The sequence below is a fragment of the Chelonia mydas genome, chromosome 13 (genome assembly GCF_015237465.2).
Source record: "Chelonia mydas isolate rCheMyd1 chromosome 13, rCheMyd1.pri.v2, whole genome shotgun sequence".
In the NCBI taxonomy this organism is placed as follows: domain Eukaryota; kingdom Metazoa; phylum Chordata; order Testudines; family Cheloniidae; genus Chelonia; species Chelonia mydas.
In genome coordinates this window covers 40,504,679-40,523,705 of record NC_051253.2, presented here as the reverse complement: position 1 = coordinate 40,523,705, position 19,027 = coordinate 40,504,679, and the positions used below count along the sequence as shown (strand labels likewise).

General features: G+C 46.3%; 2 protein-coding genes and 5 gene segments (V, D, J or C); all 7 read left to right on the top strand.

Annotated features, from left to right (window-relative positions):
• The window catches only part of LOC102948108, an 883,083-nt gene extending 868,876 nt beyond the window's left edge, over positions 1-14,207 (top strand). For all 7 annotated transcript variants that reach the window (XM_043526999.1, XM_043526997.1, XM_043526998.1 and 4 more), the window contains 9 exons: positions 357-641; positions 1,053-1,373; positions 1,762-2,091; positions 2,794-3,120; positions 4,597-4,902; positions 6,545-6,847; positions 7,737-8,063; positions 9,739-9,908; positions 11,074-14,207. In XM_043526999.1, coding sequence (XP_043382934.1) covers positions 357-641; positions 1,053-1,373; positions 1,762-2,091; positions 2,794-3,120; positions 4,597-4,902; positions 6,545-6,847; positions 7,737-8,063; positions 9,739-9,908; positions 11,074-11,082 — 2,378 coding nt within the window. In that variant the 3' untranslated portion in view covers positions 11,083-14,207. The remainder of the gene's footprint in view (positions 1-356; positions 642-1,052; positions 1,374-1,761; positions 2,092-2,793; positions 3,121-4,596; positions 4,903-6,544; positions 6,848-7,736; positions 8,064-9,738; positions 9,909-11,073) is intronic.
• LOC102932895 overlaps positions 1-19,027 on the top strand; it is a 489,191-nt gene that overhangs the window by 33,204 nt on the left and 436,960 nt on the right.
• Positions 1-19,027, top strand: part of LOC102940154 (immunoglobulin epsilon heavy chain-like) — a 1,331,510-nt gene that overhangs the window by 909,698 nt on the left and 402,785 nt on the right. The window lies entirely within an intron of this gene.
• LOC119563587 overlaps positions 1-19,027 on the top strand; it is a 797,667-nt gene that overhangs the window by 395,887 nt on the left and 382,753 nt on the right.
• Positions 1-19,027, top strand: part of LOC119567833 — a 275,078-nt gene that overhangs the window by 39,060 nt on the left and 216,991 nt on the right.
• The window catches only part of LOC122462688, a 104,340-nt gene that overhangs the window by 39,101 nt on the left and 46,212 nt on the right, over positions 1-19,027 (top strand).
• Positions 1-19,027, top strand: part of LOC119568011 — a 937,337-nt gene that overhangs the window by 897,622 nt on the left and 20,688 nt on the right.

The following is a 19,027-nucleotide window of genomic DNA, read 5'->3' as shown; positions in this document are numbered from 1 at the left end:
CATCAGACTCTAAGCTGCACTTCAAAGGCAACAACTCCAAACACCCCACACAACTGAATGGAGACGCTTCCATTCAGCTCGGTAGGTGCACACACCCGTTGCACATTTTGGATTTGTTGGTGACTGTGGCACTCTAGGAAACTGCATGAGGCTCTTTCTTGCCCACCTTCCTTGATGCTCCTGCATGTTGCCTCATGAAGACTACCCCTTCCTTTCTTTCGCTAACCCTCCTGAGGGATTGCTATCGCTCCATGCAGGTGAGTCAGCCCTTTCCTAACTTGTTTATACATATCTACTCTATTTTCCCTTTTGCTCAGCCTGGCTGCTATCAGATTAAGCTCTGGGTTTTTTTGCAGCCCCAACCAATCCACAGACACCCACAGTTGAACTCCTGCAGTCCATAGACTTGGAGAAGAAAACTGTGACATTGAAGTGTATTGCATATGACTACAGGCCCAAAGGAGTGACAATCAAGTGGCAAGGAAAGCTACAACCTGCAAGTGAGCAAAGGATGGAGGATGGTACATACAGAGCCAGCTTTGAAACAACTGTGGACAAATGGGACGAAGAGGCAAATTACACGTGTGAGGTGGAGCATAAAGAGACAGGGGGAAAGGTGACCAAGAAGACCGTCGGCAAAGGTGAACTAGAGAATGACCTACTGTAACACCAATATTTATATTCCTGGTGATGTGATAAAGGCCTAAATGTGCCAGTTGGCTGATTCAGAGCGTCAGGGAGAGAAGATACAGGAATGGATGGACCAGTCATGGATGGGGTGTGGGGATGTTGAGCTACATTGCCACATAGTCTTAGTATGGTAGCAAGGCTAGGTTACCAAACTAAACAGGCTAATGGGTTCATGCCAGCATGGCAATTCTTATCTCTTCTGGAGTAAAAGGTGATAGGGGTCATTGAATGGATGGATTTGGATGGAGAGAGAGAGATGAGCTGTATGGGGATAGATAGCTAGACAGATGGACAGACAGACAGATGGATGATTCTGGAGGGTTTCTGTCAGCACCCCACTGTGACTCTGTTTCTCCAAGCAGACTGGATGCTCCCCAGTGCCCCCACAGTGACACTCCACATCCTGCCTGCCTGCCCGAGCCCAGGAGCCAGTGACACTGTCACCTTGCTCTGTTCCGCCCGTGGCTACTACCCCCGGGGCCTGCAGCTGACCTGGCGGGCGGGTGGGAAGGAGAGAGAGGGCACCCAGGTCGGACTCCTCCAGCGGAAAGATGGAAGATTCAGCTCCTCCAGCAACCTGACCATGTCCCAGGCGGAGTGGGATGAGCTGGGGGAGTACAGCTGCCATGTGACCCACCCTGGGACCGGTAGCACCCAGCTCAGCACTACCAGCAAGTGTGCAGGCGAGTCAGCTCCCCTAATGCCCCCTGGATCCCTCCCCTTCCCCCTACCTGCTCCCCCTCCACTCCCTGACCCCCTCTCCCCTCCTTACTCCCCCACCCCCTCACCTTCTGCAGCCCCCTCTGCTCTCCACCCTGATCCCCCCATCCCTTCCCACTTTGCACCCCCTACCCCATCTGGATCAGGCCTGGTCTACTCCTCCCTGCTCCCCAAACTCCTCATTGCTCCCCCTGGCATCCCTGTCCCCCGACCCTTCCCTGCTTCTGCTCTGCACCCCTCACCCTACCCCAAGCAGCTCCCTCAACCTCTCCCCTGCCCCTTCCCTCCCTGCAGCCTCTCCCCACCACCACACCATGTGAAGGACATGTCTACCTTTCTTCTCCACTCCAGCCTGTCAGGGGAGCATCCCCCTGCCAAACCTGTACCTCCTCAAGCCATCCCTGGAAGCCTTGCTCACTCGAGGCGAAGCCCTCCTGACTTGCCTGGCAGTGGGCTATGAGCTGGGCCAAGCAAGACTCACCTGGGAACTGGACGGTGCCAACTGGACTGCCAACGCCACCGTGGGAGAAGCCAAAAATCACAGCAACCAGACCCAGAGTCTCCTGAGCCACCTAGCCATCCCCAGGGGAGTCTGGGACTCCGGGAGAAACATCCTCTGTAGAGTGACTCATCCCTGCTCTCTGTTCAAGGGCATGGAGGAGACCATCCAGAAGTTCAGGGGTGAGAGAAGGAGAAGGGACTCAAACAATAATCAGTGACTTTGCCCTAATGCTTTATAGGGGGTAGGGACAGGGACCCCTCCCACTCCTTACTGAAATACAGCCACCCACGGGAAGGGGTCAGGTACTATAAGCCCCAGAGAGAGAGAGATGCAGTCATATGATGGATAGATGGATGTATGCAGGGATGAATGGCATTGGATGGATGGATGGCTGACTGGCTGGCTGGCTGGCTGGCTGGCTGGATGGATGGATGGATGGATGGGTGGATGGATGGATGGATGGGGCATTGCATGGATGGATGGATGGATGGTTGGGGCATTGCATGGATGGATGGATGGATGTTTATGGGGATAAATAGTTAGAGAAGAGGAAGAATAGATAGGTAGATGACAACCAATCGGAAAGGATAGAGAGAGAGAGTCCAACACCCCAAATTCTGTAGCACAGCTCCCCCTAGTACAGAGCTGGCAAATGAGCCATTTAATGTCCCCTACTTGGATCAGAGATGGGACCCACAAGAGGGGAAAGACCCCATTTCCCATTCTCCACCCCCTGAGCCAGCCAATCCCCTGCCCTGGAGCCGAGTCAGAGCCGCCGCCCCCAAGAGGGGAGAGGCTCCATATCCAATTCCCCAACTCCATTGACTTCAGGGTTTCAAGTCAGACTTGATGAACTCACATTGCACTTCCCCTCCATCCAGGTGCCAGCATAGCCAAGGCTCCTTCGGTATCCCTCGTTATCCCATCGCCAGCACAACCCAGCCCCAACGCTGAGGTGTGGCTCACCTGTGAGGTCTCTGATTTCTTCCCATCTGAATTGCTCATTGAATGGAAAAGGGACAACCACAGCATTGAGCCCTCTGGATACATTACTCTTCCCCCAGTGGCTAAAGAGAGGAATTCAACCTTCTCTACCCAAAGCTACCTGAAAATCCCAGTGTCTCAGTGGGAAAGTGGGGCTGTATATACCTGCTTGGTAGGCCATGAGTCCTTGCCGTCTATGCACTACACCAGCAGGACTGTGTTAGGTGAGTCTAGATGCCAGAAAGAATTCCTTAGAAGTGGGAAGAAGTGGTGGGCTCTGTAAGTCTGGGGAACCATTTTCCCTAAGGGAAGGGAGAACCCATTTCTCGGGATTTTTAAAACTAGGACTGGGTGGCCCTCCCTGGGGAAATCGACTTGAAGGAACAATTCAGTGATGACTTTTCATCTCAGTATGATGATACTGTGGAGGGATATGAGGGTGCAGATTGTGAGCTCCTGATATCTCGTCATGATATGGTGATGTCTAGCTTCACACCCCTGCACTGTGGTGTTGCTGTGGGAGGTAGCTGCGTTGCGACGTGGTGGCTTTATGGCACAGAGTAATTTCACACCAGCATGGCACGATTTATGCTGCATAGAAACGGGACCCACTATCAGGACATACTTTGTCATGATGTGCTGTTATTATGTCACAGCGAGATCTCACTTTGTCACATCATGATATTTTGTCATGACATTGCTATTTTTTCATTATGTGGTGATACATAGACATGAGTTGTGATGTCTTGTCATCACGGGATGGTGTCTCATCATGACTTGGTGATGATTTCTGGTGGTTTATTGTATACTGCACTGTAGTGATATGCTTATTTTTCTTTGTTGTATGATGTCTTGTCATGAGATGCTGATATTTTGGCCTGCTAGGATTATACTTTTGTTAAAGTTTTGCTGTAACCTGGCAGTGTTCTGTCATGACCGTGATTATTCCTGATGCCATGACCTGTCGCCTTGATGCTGTGTTGTGAAATGTTGACGTCTGGCTGTGACAAAATAAAGATGCCCCAGGATGCACTGATGCTGCATCTCAACATGACGCGGTAGTATCATGGAACAGTGTTTGTACCGCATCTCAGCATGGCGTGAATGCACCATGATTCAGCATTTGCACTGCCCCTTGATACAAAATGATGGAAAAATTGTGTCACAGTTTAGTTATGTGTGTGGCGGCAGCTCACCACCATGCAGTTGTTTCATGACATAGTGTTTGCATGACACCTTGACATGACCTGGTTGCATAGCAGGATCTGCACTGTAGCATGACATGAGACAGTTCTCTTGCCATGGGCCCACAGTTTGCGTTGCATCATAGCATCATACGATTGTGTCATGACTCAGCATTTGCATCACAACATGACATGATGCGATCAGGTGTCACTATGGAGCATTGGCATTGCAACCTAAGGATCACCACATTATGATGATAATCCCCCAGAGCCATAGGGAGGCATGGTCTGCACTTTCAGAGTTTGCATCTGAAGAGCTTGGTGGTTAGAGATTTCCACTGAAAGCTAAATCCTTCACCATCCTTGCCTTTTCCTTCTACACAACTCTCACATTTCTAGGTGTAATTAGAGTTCACCTTCTCTTCAGCTTCCTAGCTTCCCGAAACACCTTCAGCACCCTCCCCCGATCCTTCTGCATGAATTAAATTGCAACAAAAAGCCAACCCTTTGTTTCAGATTTCCTGGAGCCATCTCCCCCAACAGTCACAGTCTTCCATGCACCAGACATAGATGGGCATGAGAATCTGACCTGCTTTGCCACCGGCTTCTACCCAAAGCACCTGGACATGCAATGGACTTTCAACAAGCAGCACCTCAATTGCAGCTCTCCCTCCTCTCCAACGGCCCTGGGAGACGGGAGGTTCCAGCAGAGCTGTCAGCTGGTGCTCAGGGCAGCCGAAAGTAGCACGCTGAAGGCCTACACCTGCACTGTGATCCATAGCTCCACTAACACGACCCTGGAGAAGGCACTGCACTCTACTGGTAAGCACTGAGCAGGACTGAGCTCCGCAGGCTGAGATACTCCACGCTTCCTAGGGGATTTAGGTGACATTTATGGAAGTTGTGTGTCCAAAATCTCTTCCTCCTTCTTGGGTATCTTTTCTCTGGCCACAGCTTCCTGTCATTGTCCCCTTCTCAACAGTGCCCAAACTCACATTCATGAAGGTTGCCCCTTTTTGCAACTTTCATCTCATTTCTCTCCATTTAGATCTAGGAATATTCCCCTAATTTCTCTGTATGCATGTCATCAGCAAAGATTGTTTGTCAGTTCTCAGTCATGAATTGTCCAGCATCAGTAGTCATCTTGCAATTATCATCCGTCAGTACTCATATGTCAGTTCTCACTTACCAAAAGTCGATTCTCGATTATCAGTCATTAAGTATTGAAAATCAATTCTCAGTCATCATTTGTCAATTCTTAGTTATGAATTGCCAAGTATTAAAAGTCCATTCTCAGTTATCATCTATCAATTCTTAGCTATTAGTTGTTGGACATCGAAAGTCAATTCTCAATGATCAGCTTTCAGTTCTCAGTTTCAGAGAAGACTACAAGAATGATTAAAGAATTACAGTGATGTTTATTCTACTTATCTTGACAAAGAGAAGGTTAATGGGTAGGGCCCTACCAAATTCACAGTCCATTTTTGTAAATTTCACAGTCATCGAATTTTTAAAATCTTGAATTTCATGGTTTCAAATATTTAAATCTTAAATTTCATGCTGTTGTATCAAAGGATGAATATGTATTTAAAAACAGTAAAATATAAACATGTAAAGCCCTTAAGTGAGCATTTCTCAAACTTGGGGTCCCGACCCAAGAGGGGTTTGCAGTATTGCTTCTGTGCTGCCTTCAGAGCTGGGCAGCCAGAAAGCAGCTGTCCAGACACCCAGCTCTGAAAGCAGGGCAGAAGTAAGAGTGACAATCCCGCAATCCCCCTACAATAGCTTTGCAGTCCCTTTTGTGTCAGGATCCCCAATCTGAGAAACACTATGTACATTTGTATACTTTTACCCTATAGTATAGTATAGGTAAAAGTATACAAAAGACCAGGGGAGACCAGATTTCATGGTCTGTGATGTATTTTTCATGGCCATGAATTTGGTAGGGCTCTATTAATGGGTGATTTAATCACCGTTTATAAATAGCTACATATGGAAATAATTGATAATAGAGGGCTCTAAATTTAGTAGACAAAGGTATAACAAAATGAAAATGGCTGGAAGTTGAAGTTAGACAAATTCAGACTGGAAATAAGGTATACATTGTGGATAATTAACCACTAGAAAAAGTTGCCATAGGCTATGGATTCTCCATGACTGGCAATTTTTAGATCAAAACAGGATGTTTTTCTAAACGATCTACTCTAGTTCATGCAGTAAGTAACTCAGGGAAGTTCTCTGGCCTGTGTTATGCTGGAGGTCAGACTAGATGATCACAATGGTCTCTTCTGGCCTTAGATTTATGAAGCTATGAATGTATAACACAGAAACCCAGTAGGAGCTGAGCAGCTCAGAAAAAACATACCCTACACTCTAAATTTTAAGGACCCATAATCTGAAAATCCCCCACTGATTGGGCAGATAGCATTATGTGTGATCACTTCCTTGATGGTTGGCTCTACAGGCTGCTGGGAACCAGAATTGCTGTCCGCCTACAATATACAGCCCCCATCTTTGAAAGAGCTTTTCATGAACAAGATGGCTGCTGTGACATGCAAGACCTCCCTGGCCAATGCCAGCATCAATTGGACAATGGACGGTGAGCTGGCGGACCTGGGAGCTGTGAGGATGGAGCAACTCAACGGCAGCATCTGGCTGCAAAGTTGGCTGCAGGTCAACCTGAGTGAATGGAACTCCACCGAGACCGTCAGATGCCAGATCAAGAGTGACCTGTCGGAGCATGTGCTGGGCATCAGCCCAAAGAACGGTGAGGACTTAGGGGAAAGGTCAGAGACTGGCCTCCCAGAAGGACCCTGGATTCACTGGAGCTATCCAAAGTCACACAGGAGAATAGCCCATGGGAATGTTCAATTAGCTGGGAATGGATCCCTGGGGACTGGCTGGATGACAGACTGTAGGGTTGTGGTTAGGGTTACGTGATTAGCTGGGGATGGACTCTAGGGTTAGGGTTAAAGTTAGGGCACTAGCTAAGAACAGATTTTAGGGTTAAGCATAAGTGAGCAGCTAGGGGTGAATTGTAGGGTTAGGGTTAATTTTAGAGTGCAAGATGGGGATGGACTGTCAGGGAGAACCCTGCATTGGCTGGGGAATGGACTGTAGGTTTAGGGTTGGTGATAAGGAACTAGATGGGGATAGACTGTAGGGTTAAGCATTGCAATTTCTAAGTCCCTTTGTGCATCCAGGCATCAGATCCAGGCCTGCAGTGATGGACGACAGTATTCCACAGTATGCATCCGATGAAGTGAGCTGTAGCTCACGAAAGCTCATGCTCAAATAAATTGGTTAGTCTCTAAGGTGCCACAAGTACTCCTTTTCTTTTTGCGAATACAGACTAACACGGCTGTTACTCTGAAACCAGTATTAGATAGATAGATAGATAGATAGATAGATAGATAGATAGATAGATAGATAGATAGATAGATATGGGTGAGGGGGAGAGAGAGGGAGAGAAGGAGTGCTATCATCTAATAATGAATGGTAAATTAGCCTTGAATTGACCACCTTATCTGGTAAGCACTTTCTTAGTGCCTTGGAATCAAAGCCACCTTGAATGACTTTGTTGACCCATGATACTTTATATTCAATTATGCTATTCTTGTGCTCTCTCTCCCCACCGCTCTCCTCCAATGCTGCAGGTTCCCTGAAGGCTCCAGCTGTCTACATTCTGCCCCCATCCTCAGAGGAAATCTGCAGCAACCAAAACCTCACTCTTCACTGCATCGTCAAAGACTTCTACCCCGGTGAGATCTCCATCTGGTGGCAAGAGAAGACAGCCCAGGCTGAGGTCGACATTCCGGCTGATAACGAGAACCACGACTGTGACCATAACAGCCATCAGTGCTCAGTGATCAGCAAGCTTGAGGTGTCCAGGAGCAAATGGATTCTGGGGACTTCCTACAGCTGTCTAGTCGCCCACCTCTCCTCTGAAGGGATTATAGCAAGAAGTGCCAATGTCCATACTGGTAAAACACATCTTAGCTGCTTCATTAGTGCCCCATAATCCACTCTGCACCTCAACCTAAAGATTCCTCTGTTGGCTGTCCCCCACTCCTTCCAATTTGGCCTCTGCCTATTCCCTATGTGTGTTTCCTTTGACTCAGTCTCAATGAAGACATCATTCGCCTGCCTTCTTTGTGTACATTTCACAAGCCTATTAAAACAATAACCCAACTGCACCCATGGGAAATTTTGCTCTTATTTATGGTCTCCTACCTCTTCTCCTGCAAGTATCTGGATGATATGATGCAAAAGGATGGAGAGGAATTTATTATTATGTTATTATTAATTAGTAATTATTATTAATATTATTATTATTGAAATGTCTAGAGGCGCCTATCACAAACTGAGGCCATGTTGTGTCAGTTACACTAAACACACCTATAATCAATAGTCTAGTCAGGGGTAAACCCAGGTAAATTCAGTTTACTCCCTTCTCACTTGGAGAATACGGAGTTTAGGTTAGGTTAGCTTACTCATTTCAGTTTTTACCACTACACCACTGCCTATAATAGAAATATAGTCTATGCTTACTATATATCTATGCCTACTCTCTTAGGATCAGATTTTCAAAGGTATTTCAGTGCCTAACTCCCATTGATTTCAAAGACCTAGGCACCTAACTCCAACTGAAATCAATCTATCTATTTCTTTAAGCACCTAATTATATTTAAGACCCTGTCCCTTATTATTTAGCAGATTTTCAAAGATGCCTTGGATATATGGATACCCAATTACCATTCATTATGAGGATTGGACATCCAAGTACCTTAGAAAAGTTTGAAAATCCCACACTAATGGGATAACTGAGGGAAGAAGGATTTACTTGTGGTAAAGACATTGGGCAGGGACTCCTGGGTTCTTTTCCTCTCTCTGCCACAGTGTTGCCTTTGGGACATTGGGCAAGTTATTTATGGACTGGGTTTCAGAAGTTTGCAGCTCCATTCAAAGCCATTAGAAGCTGCAGGGGCTCCAGCATGTCTGAAAAGCAAGCCCCGACTTTCCATGTGTGTTGAATTCCTAGTCTGCAAAATGGGTATAATTGACATCAAGGAATAGTTGTGAGGCACTCACACACAAGAGTGATGCAGGAGGTCAGGTTAGATTATCATAATGGGCCCTTCTGGTCATAGAATCTATGGGAATAGATAGATAGATAGATAGATAGATAGATAGATAGATAGATAGATAGATTCATCTAGACTCTAGATAGGTAGCAGTTATTATATCAGACCTGGCAACTGGTCCATCTAACTTGGTATCCCACCGTTCACCTGTGAAGTCTTGTATACTGCCTTGATGGGAGACTTATAAGTAGAGGAGTGTAAAGTTGTGGGAGGGTGGAATAATGAACAGAGTTCAGGGAATATTTGCTAGAACCAGTTGGGAAAATCTCTGAGGCTGTGGAATCATCTTCCCAGGGGGATACACCCTATTCCCCAGGGGTGTCTGGGGTCTGCAGAGTCACCTCTCCATGGGGATGGGGAGGTGACCCTCATCTCTTGCGGCTCTTAACACAGGAGCCCTGATGGAAGAGTTGGTGTAGCTGTCCTGCCTTGGAGAGGTGCCACTGAATGAGTCCCTCCCCATCAATCATATCCCCATCACCCAATGACCCTGGCACCTCCTGTCTTTCGGCAGAGTCCTGGCACTGCTCCGTCCTGGGCATCAACCCCTGCAGCATCAGAGATGACAGCATGGATGACTACAGCGAGCTGGACGATGCCCAATGCGTCTGGACCACGGTCTCCACCTTCATCGCCCTCTTCCTCGTCACGCTCTTCTACAGCGGATTCGTCACCTTCATCAAGGTGAAAAGGGGGCTTGGGCATGAACCAGGAGAGAATGGGTGAACCTGGGCTGGCTGAGAAAGAGCTACCAGTCCATCCACACGCATACAATGTCTGTCTGTCTATCCCCATCCACCCCATCCACCCCATCTATCTATCTATCTATCTATCTATCTATCTATCTATCTATCCCCATCCACCCCCTCTAACTATCTATCTTTCTATCTATCCCCATCTACCCCATCCACCCCATCTATCTATCTATCTATCTATCTATCTATCTATCCCCATCCACCCCCTCTGTCTCTCTATCTATCTCTCTATCTATACCCATACATCCCCTCTATCTCTCTATCTCCATAACCCCATCTATCTATCTATCTATCTATCTATCTATCTATCTATCCCCATACACCCCCTCTATCTCTCTATCTTTCTATCTATCCCCATCCACCCCATCTATCTAATCTATCTATCTATCTATCCCCATCCACTCCCTCTATCTATCTATCTATCTTTCTATCTATCCCCATCCACCCCATCTATCTATCCCCATACACCCCCACTATCTATCTATCCCCATCCACCCCCTCTATCTATCTATCTATCCATCCCCATACACCTCCTCTATCTCTCTCTCTATCTATCTATCCCCATCCACCCGCTCTATCTATCTATCTATTCCCATCCACCCCATCCACCCCATCTATCTATCTATCTATCTATCTATCTATCTATCTATCTATCCCCATATACCCCCTCTATCTAGCTATTTATCTATCTATCTATCTCCATAACCCCATCTATCTATCTATCTATCTATCTATCTACCTATCTATCTATCTATCAATCGATCTATTTCCATCCACCCCATCTATCTCTCTCTCTATCTCTCTCTCTGTCTATCTATCCCCATCCTCCCCCTCTATCTATTTATCTATCCCCATACACCCCCACTATCTATCTATCCACATACACCCGCTCTATCTATCTATCTATCTATCTATCCCCATCCACCCCCTCTATCTATCTATCCCCATACACCCCCACTATCTATCTGTCCCCATCCACCCCCTCTATCTATCTATCCCCATCCACCCCCAATATCTATCTATCTATCCCCATCCACCCCCTCTATCTATCTATCTATCTATTTATATCTCCCTCTCTCTCTATGTTTTCACAGGTGAAATAGGTACCACTTTCTCCACACAGTGAAGAAGAAGGGATGGGATCCAATCTGTCCCTCTGTTTGCAGTTCTTTTGCCCACTTCCATTTTCTTGCCTATCCATGGCAGCTGGCCTGACCTACGGGGTAGATCATCTGGCCATGGTGATCTCCCATTACTTCCAGAGACACATGAAGAAAGAACATCAAAGAAAGGCCTTCACTGTTCCCCGCCCTTTTTATGAAGGCCAAGAACTATCCACACTCCAAGCTAAGGGAGAGAAAGGGGGTAAATCCATCTCCCAAAAAGATTCTGTTGATAGAAAGTTCTCTGTTCCTACCCTCAGCCTCACCAGATCAGCTCCCTAACACCTCAGCAAATTACCTGAGCTCCCTATGTGCTGCTAATCTTATTCTCCACTACCCCTCCTGAGAGTCTTAGGGGGTCACAGTTGAGAACACAATACACCCCCCATCTTTCACGGGGCTTCTAAGGTGGAAAACAAACCCCTCTCCATTCAAGGTTGCCAAGGGCCCTGGTACCTCCTAGGGTAATACATACATACCCCTAGTCCTACCACAGAGATGGAGCCAGTTGCAACAATCTGCGTCCAGAAAAAGCCAGCCCACAGCCACTCCACACTATCCAACCTCACAAGAATTCATCCTCGTTCTGTTTCCCCACCCAAGCCTCCGAGAGCCAAACCTAATGCTGCAGATCCCCCACTGCACTCCACAAGAACCCAGCCCAATGCTATTCCCCCCAGGAGGTCCCCACTCAACCCAACAAGGCCCTAACCCAATGGTATTGACCCCTCAAGTTCCCCACCCAACCCCACAAGAACCCAACCCAATGCTGTTTCTTCTATCAAAGCCCCAACCCCACAAGACTCCAAACTAATGCTCTTCCTCAATAAATTCTCCCACCCAATGCTGGAAGAATCCAATCCAAATGCATTCCCTACCCATCCCCAGAAGGTTCATGGCTACTCCCCCAACAAAATCACGACCCAATCTGACAAGAACCTAACCCATACATCTTCCAATACATATATAGCCAAACTCCACTCTTCACTTTCCAGTCTGAGGCCAACTCCAAACCCAGCTCTTTCATGACTAATTTCTAAGCTGCTTCCCGCATGCCAGTTACTCTCACAATCTTTAAAGCCTCACATCCCATGCTGCTGTAATTGCCATGCATTCTGAGGTCCGAGGGTTTCTTGTACAAATAACATTGCATTGATTTACATGCATCTGCATTAATTTTTGTTGCATTGCATCAGCCTACATTGTTTTGCTTTCCATTGACTTGCCTGAATTCGCATTGCATTGCCTGGGACTGCACAGTACTGCATTGCAGCGTGGCTTCAAGCCTTACTGCATCGTTTTGCATTGCTTTTACTGGGTGTTCTTGCAGGCTCTCCTGTTGCATTGCCTGGTGGTGCACCAATTTATACTGTGTTGTGCTATGAAGTGCTATAGAAACAGAAAAATGTAGGCTTGGAAGGGACCTCGAGAGGTCATCAAGTCCAGCCCCCTGGGCTGAGGCAGGACCAAATAAATCTAGACCATCCCTGACAGGTGTTTGTCCAATCTGTTTTTAAAAACCTCCAATGATGGGGATACCACTACCTCCCTTGGAAGCCTATTCCAGAATACAACTACCCTGATAGCTAGAAAGTTTTTCCTAACGTCTAACCTAAATCTTGATTGCTGAAGATTTATTTGTCTTACATTTATTATTATTAATTATGTTTATTATGGTATTCTGTAGGACCAACCAAGGATGGGGTCCCATTGTGCCAGGTGCTGTACAAACACAGAATAGCAGCCGTTCCCTGCCTGAAACATTTTATAGTCTAAATAGACAGACACAAGGTGGGGGAAGGGGTAGAACGCACCAGCAGAGTGAACAGTATGATGGTGGCCAATGGCGCATTAATGCCATGATTTTTTTAAGGTGGGTTTAATTAGGAGGGGATCAGCTAAATGAAAGACAAGTGAAGGGACGTCGAACGGAAGGGAGGGGAGGGGGACAGTGCAGGGGAGAAGTGAGGCAGGTGTGATGTGGAGTCAAGGTGAAGAGTCAGTGGGGGAGGGAAGGAGCGGGTTGGAGCAAACAGCCAATCAGCACGAAGCAGAGAAAGTGCGGTTTGAACTTGAGAAAGTTCTGCAACTGTGTGAAGGTCCCTGCTTTGTACTGCATTTGTTCACATTGCAGAGACGCATTGCATGGTGTTATGTGAGTGGAGCTGTGTGAATAACTGATTTGGGGGTTCACTGGCAGTTCTGAATTTAAAAAAAAAATCATTTGGGGTTGACCTGAAACCAAAATTTTTCAGAATTTCTGGCAAATCAAAAATTGAAAAATATCATTTCAGGTGAAACAAAACAATTTGTTCAGCTTGAAATAAAACATTTTGTTCCAATTTCAGGGGGCATTTTTTTAATGTTTTTGACATTTTAAAAATAAAATTGAAGGAAATTCTGAAACTCAAAGTCATCTCAATCCAAAAAATTGAAACATTTAATTTCAAAAATGTCAAAATGAAAATTTCAACATTTGGGGGTTTTTTAAAGACTTTTGTTTTGATTTAAACAATTTGCCAGAAAAGACACGAATTTGCTACGTTTCAATCAGCCCAAATCTTCATTTTTCAATGAAAGAAGTTTCTTCTGAAAAAAATTCACCCAGCACGAGTGATAACGAGCCATTGCACGGCATTGAGTTGCGTTGCATAGTGGTTAGCCATTCCATTGGGTCGTGGTGCAGTGCACTGCATTGTTTATGATACGTACTGTATGATGGAGCTGTTCCTGACAGCTGGGGATTAACTTGATGACCTGAGAAGTCTCTTCTAGGCCTATGTTCCTATGTCTTATATTGTTTTACCAATGGTGTGCTGCTGCCCTACGTTCTGTGGTATTTCTATGTTTCACTATATCGAAGTACCTTGTATCACATTATATCACACTAGATCCCATTGGATCACACTGCATCTTGGGTTTATTCCAGTCTGTCACATGGTATTGCATTAATCCGCACTGTAACATATTTTGTGGCAACACACCACCTATTGTTTTGAGTTGTGCTGTCTAGCTTGAACATCCATCATGCTTTGGCTTCTAAATAAAACTTTTTTTCCATAACACCCAATTCCATTCTGTTTTGCTGGCAAATGTTCTTCAGGCTACTGTCTCTGAGAGATGGTGGCAGAGACATCAACAAACGTTCTGATTTTTAATCTAAAAAATGATGAAGAAAAAGTCACCTAGCTGAGAGGAGGGTTGGTCGTCTGGTTAAGATCTAGGTTCAGTTCTGCAGACTCCATGCGTGATGATCTAGAAGATTGAAGGTTAGTTCTATGTATGACTTTTAGGCAAGTCACTGATCCTCTCTGGGCAAAATCTTCAAAAGCACCTAAGTCCCACTTTCAAAAGGAACTTGGCTATTTAGAACTTAACTCCTACAGATTTTGACTTCAAAGAGCATTAAGTGATTAACCTGCTTAGGCACTTTTGAAAATTACACAGGGAAACCCAGATGACCTAGAGGACAGGAGTAATGTAAATGGATGGAATTTAATAGGAAACAATGCAAAGTCATTCACTTAGGGGCTAATAACAACAATTGCTCCTATAAACTGGGGTTTTTTTCAGTTGGAAATGACAGAGGAGGAGAAAGACCTGAGGGGATCAGTTGATCACTGGATGACAATGAGCCGCCAATGTGACATGGTCATAAGAAAAGCAAATGTGTTTGTAGGATGTATCGGGTGAGGTATTTCCGGCAGAGATAAGGAAGCAGTAATGCCATTGTAAGAGGCTCTATGAGGACCTCATCTGGAATACCATGTGCAACTCTGGGCATTCATGTTCAAGAAAGATCATAGAAACATCAGGCTGGAAGGAACCTCAACTGGTCACAAGTCCAGCCCCCTGGGCTGAGGCAGGACCAAGTAACCGTAGACCAGCCCTGATAGGTGTTTGTCCAACCCGTTCTTAAGAACATCCAATGATAAGGATTCTACAACCTTCCTTGGGAGCCTAATCCAAAACTTAACTACCCTTATAGTTAGAAAGTTTTTCCTACTATCTAAGCTAGGAGGAATTCAGGTTGGAACAGAGGCACAGAAGGGCTGCGAGGATGATTAGGGGAAAGGAAGGCCTGTTTTATGAGAGGAGACTAGAAGAGCTTGGCTTGTTTAGCCTAGCAAAACGCAGGCTGAATGGGGGGTTGACTGCTCTGTATATATATACCAGGTAAGCAAACACCCAGGAGGGAAAGGAGCTCTTGAAGTCAAAGCACAAGAATAAATGGTAAATTTCCCATGAGCAGTTGAGGAAATTAGAAGCTTGGGAACCATCTAAAAATGGAGGCTCTGGAACCACCTCCCACCAGAAGTAGGGGGTGGGATGGGACACCGTAACTAGTTTTAAGATGGAGCTTGATACATTTATGAATGGGATTATATAATGGGGTTGCCTATGATAGCAGGTGACTAAACTTGATGACCATAGAAATCTCTTCCAATCCTATGTTCCAATGTACCTATCAGCACCTATCTGCATCTTGAGGCAACCGAATACTTTTCCAGATCTGGCCCTTAGGCATTTTTGAAAATTTTACCATCAGTCCCTTCTGAAAATCATCAGCTAATCTTTAAAACAATAAGGCCAATTTTAAAAAATGGCTTCCTAATGTTATGCAGCAAAAATCGTAATTTTCAAAGCCATGAATATAAGTCAAGAGCCCAGCTCCCATCAGTGTTCCATTACCATTGAAAATCTTCCCCGCTAAAGCCAAATGGATTGACTTTTGGGAGTAAGAAGAGAGTAGGATCTGGGTTTATGCAGAACTTCTGAAAATCTAGCCACTTCTTTAAAGGCTTTAATATGGATTAAGATGTCCATCTTTAGATCCTCTACGTGGAAAAAGTTGACCCTGCTCCTTAAATTTATATAATACTCCCTGTCTTTATTTCCTTTGCATTTCTCTCGACCTGGTCTTAGGTTTGTCTACTGGGAAATCTCAGAAACTAGTGTTTTTAAAGCCCCCATCTAGGCCAGTCGTCCAGCTCAAGGTTGCTATTTAGTCTATCACCCAAGAGCTTTCCTCAGTAGACTCAAAGAATCTCCCTTAGGTCGTCTCTGCTCCATCTCCACTCAGGGCAGGACTGACCCAAGGAGTCGATTTCGCAAGACTTTCTCCACCTGAATCTAGTTTAAAATGAAAACTGCGGTTTCCAAAAGGTGACCAAGTGAGATAGGCACAAAATGTGTATTGTCAGTCAAAAGGATTTGGGCACATCACTCTTTTAAACCCCTTTAAAAATCCCACCCCAAGTGCTCAGCTAGGAACGCATTAGCGCAGGTTATATCATAGAGTTGATGAATGGAGAGGCCTTTATCATATTGAGCAGAGCATGGTATGTCCATTTCTTGAAAATGGGCTAGGCTGGGGCGTGGGGGTCTGGTGGGTTAGAACAGAGGGGTCTGGAAGCCATAACTCCTGGGTTCTATCCTTGGCTCTGGGAGGGGAGTGGGGTCTGGTGAGTTAGAGCAGAGGGGCCTGGGAGTCAGGACTCCTGGGTTCTATGCCCTGCTCTAGGAGGGGAGTAGCATCTAGTGGCTTAGAGTGGGGATACTGGGAGTCAGGACTCCTGGGTTCTGTTCCTTTCTTTACTACTGAATCATTGTTGGGGAACCCAGTGCCGCAGTCTCCCCAATGGTTATAATAATAACTACCCCACAAATTAAAGGGGGTCTGTGAAAATTAACAACACTTGTATGACAGCTGCTAGTGCAGAGCCAAGGGTTTGAATAATTTACAGCATGTTGTTCACTTTGTTTTTCACCACCAAGCCCACAGTGGCTGTATATTTTAACTTAGTCATCTATGGTCTTTCCATTCTGAGCGCCACAAATCAAATCTGCCCCTAGCCATGCCAGTCTTCTACCCCAGAATGTCTCAAAGGGGAAACATCTGCTGCCAGTTGTTTTGATAAACAGGACACAGATGTTCTCAGGCAGGCTAAATCTGGGGACGGTTCTTGGGCTAACCACAAAGGCCTTCTGCGCGTGATACAAGGGGAAACGGGGAGTAAATTTAACCTTCCCTGAAATTAACCTATTTGCTCAAGCTCTGAGAATGACTCAGGGGCTCATGGCAGATGAACAACTGAACATCAGCTCCCAGAATGCTGCTGCAGCTAAGAGGGTGAATGCAAGCCCGGGACTTGGGACGTCTAACACGAAGAAATAACCTGTGAAAGCGGCAAAGAGTCCTGTGGCCCTTATAGACTAACAGACATCTATAAAGTGCCACAGGACTCTTTGCTGCTTTCACAGATCCAGACTAATGCGGCTACCCTCCTGATACTTAAGAAATAAACTGGACATTTAATGGACTCTATGGGCTAGTTCAATGGGATTTCCAAGGGAATTCCCTTTGAGATACACAGGACTGGAAGGGACCTCTTGGGTCATAAACTTATTAAGCAAGTTCCTAAAACTTTTGCCCCCCTCTCCTCCTAGGGGGAGATGGTTCCTGAACCCCCTCCTCTGATGGTTAGAAACCTTCTTCTCTTTTCCAGACTCAGTTTATTCCTGGCCATTCATACCCACTGGTCTTGTCCTTTAGCATCAGTAGCTCTTCCCCCGTCCTGGTGCTTATAAATAGCAAGGAGAAATGATGGCTCAGTTGAACGATGCTGACAATGACTTCAACATAGCCCAGATTTCTCCCTAAATTCTATTTTCAGAGTATCCAGAGTCTAACAGTCACACTGATGGGTAATTAGCACCTCTGGAGATCAGGTCACTTCCACACAAGGGGAACAAGGAGTGTGACTTTAGGTACCAGTGTTTGCAAATGTCCATCTCTATAAACTGGACAAACTTTCCCTACCCTACAGAACAGGTGCTAGCGAGGGTGATTTGCAGAACTGGCTGAGAGCAGCTCAGTGAAAATCCTGAGGTCACGGGACAAAGATAAAAGAATCCGCCACCCCACCAGCGGTCAGAGCACATGGGGACTTTAAAGAGGCAGAATTACTCAGGCTGTGATCCAGTTGGGGAGTACCCAAGTTCTCAGGGGCAAGAGCCCAAGGATTTATGACAATTAGTCAGGTCTCCCAACTTTCAACTCATTCAAAATATGTTGGCTTCTACAGTATGGTGACACCTAACAGATAGATAGATAGATAGATAGATAGATAGATAGATAGATAGATAGATAGATAGATGTGGGGAGGATGGGGATAGATAGAGAGATGGATAGAAGGAGAGATGTGGGGAGGAATGGATGGACGGATGGGTGGATAGCAGGGGATTGGGACATACAGTGGGTAGGGTTCTCCTTGGTTAAATCCCACAAAACCATCTTCAAATGCAGCAACCAATTTTTTAATCCATTTTATTTTCAATCAAACTCACAATTCCTGTGTAAGTTGCAAGTTAAATGATGGAGCAAATGAGACTCTTCTCCCTCGCCACAGTCCACGTTGACCAGACCTCGGGACAGTACAGACCTGCACACACACACACAGACACACAAGGAAATCCAGTCCCTGCCGTGGGATGGGGGTGGAGGACTGAGGGGCACGGGGCTGAGCTCAAGCTCCAGCGTGGGCTGCCCCACGGGGACGTCCGGGGAAGGACTCTGCCCTCCCTGCTCTGGGTTCTGCGGAGCTCAGACCCTTCAGCGGCCGTTGTCGCGCCCTCCGCGCTGCCGTGGAACATGGTCCCTCCCGGTGTCCGGAGAGGGGGCCGGAGCCCGGCAGGGCTGAAGATGGAGGGAGGGAATGAAGAGGACGAAGCAGTGCTGTCCCCTCCTAGGAGCCCGGAGCCGGGCACTCACCGCACCTGTGGGACACAGAGAGCAGAGGGGTTCAGCCAGTGCCGCTCACGGGCAGCATCCTCGGCTGGAAGAGCAAGGCCAGAAGGGACCCTTGGGACCATCTAGCCTCCC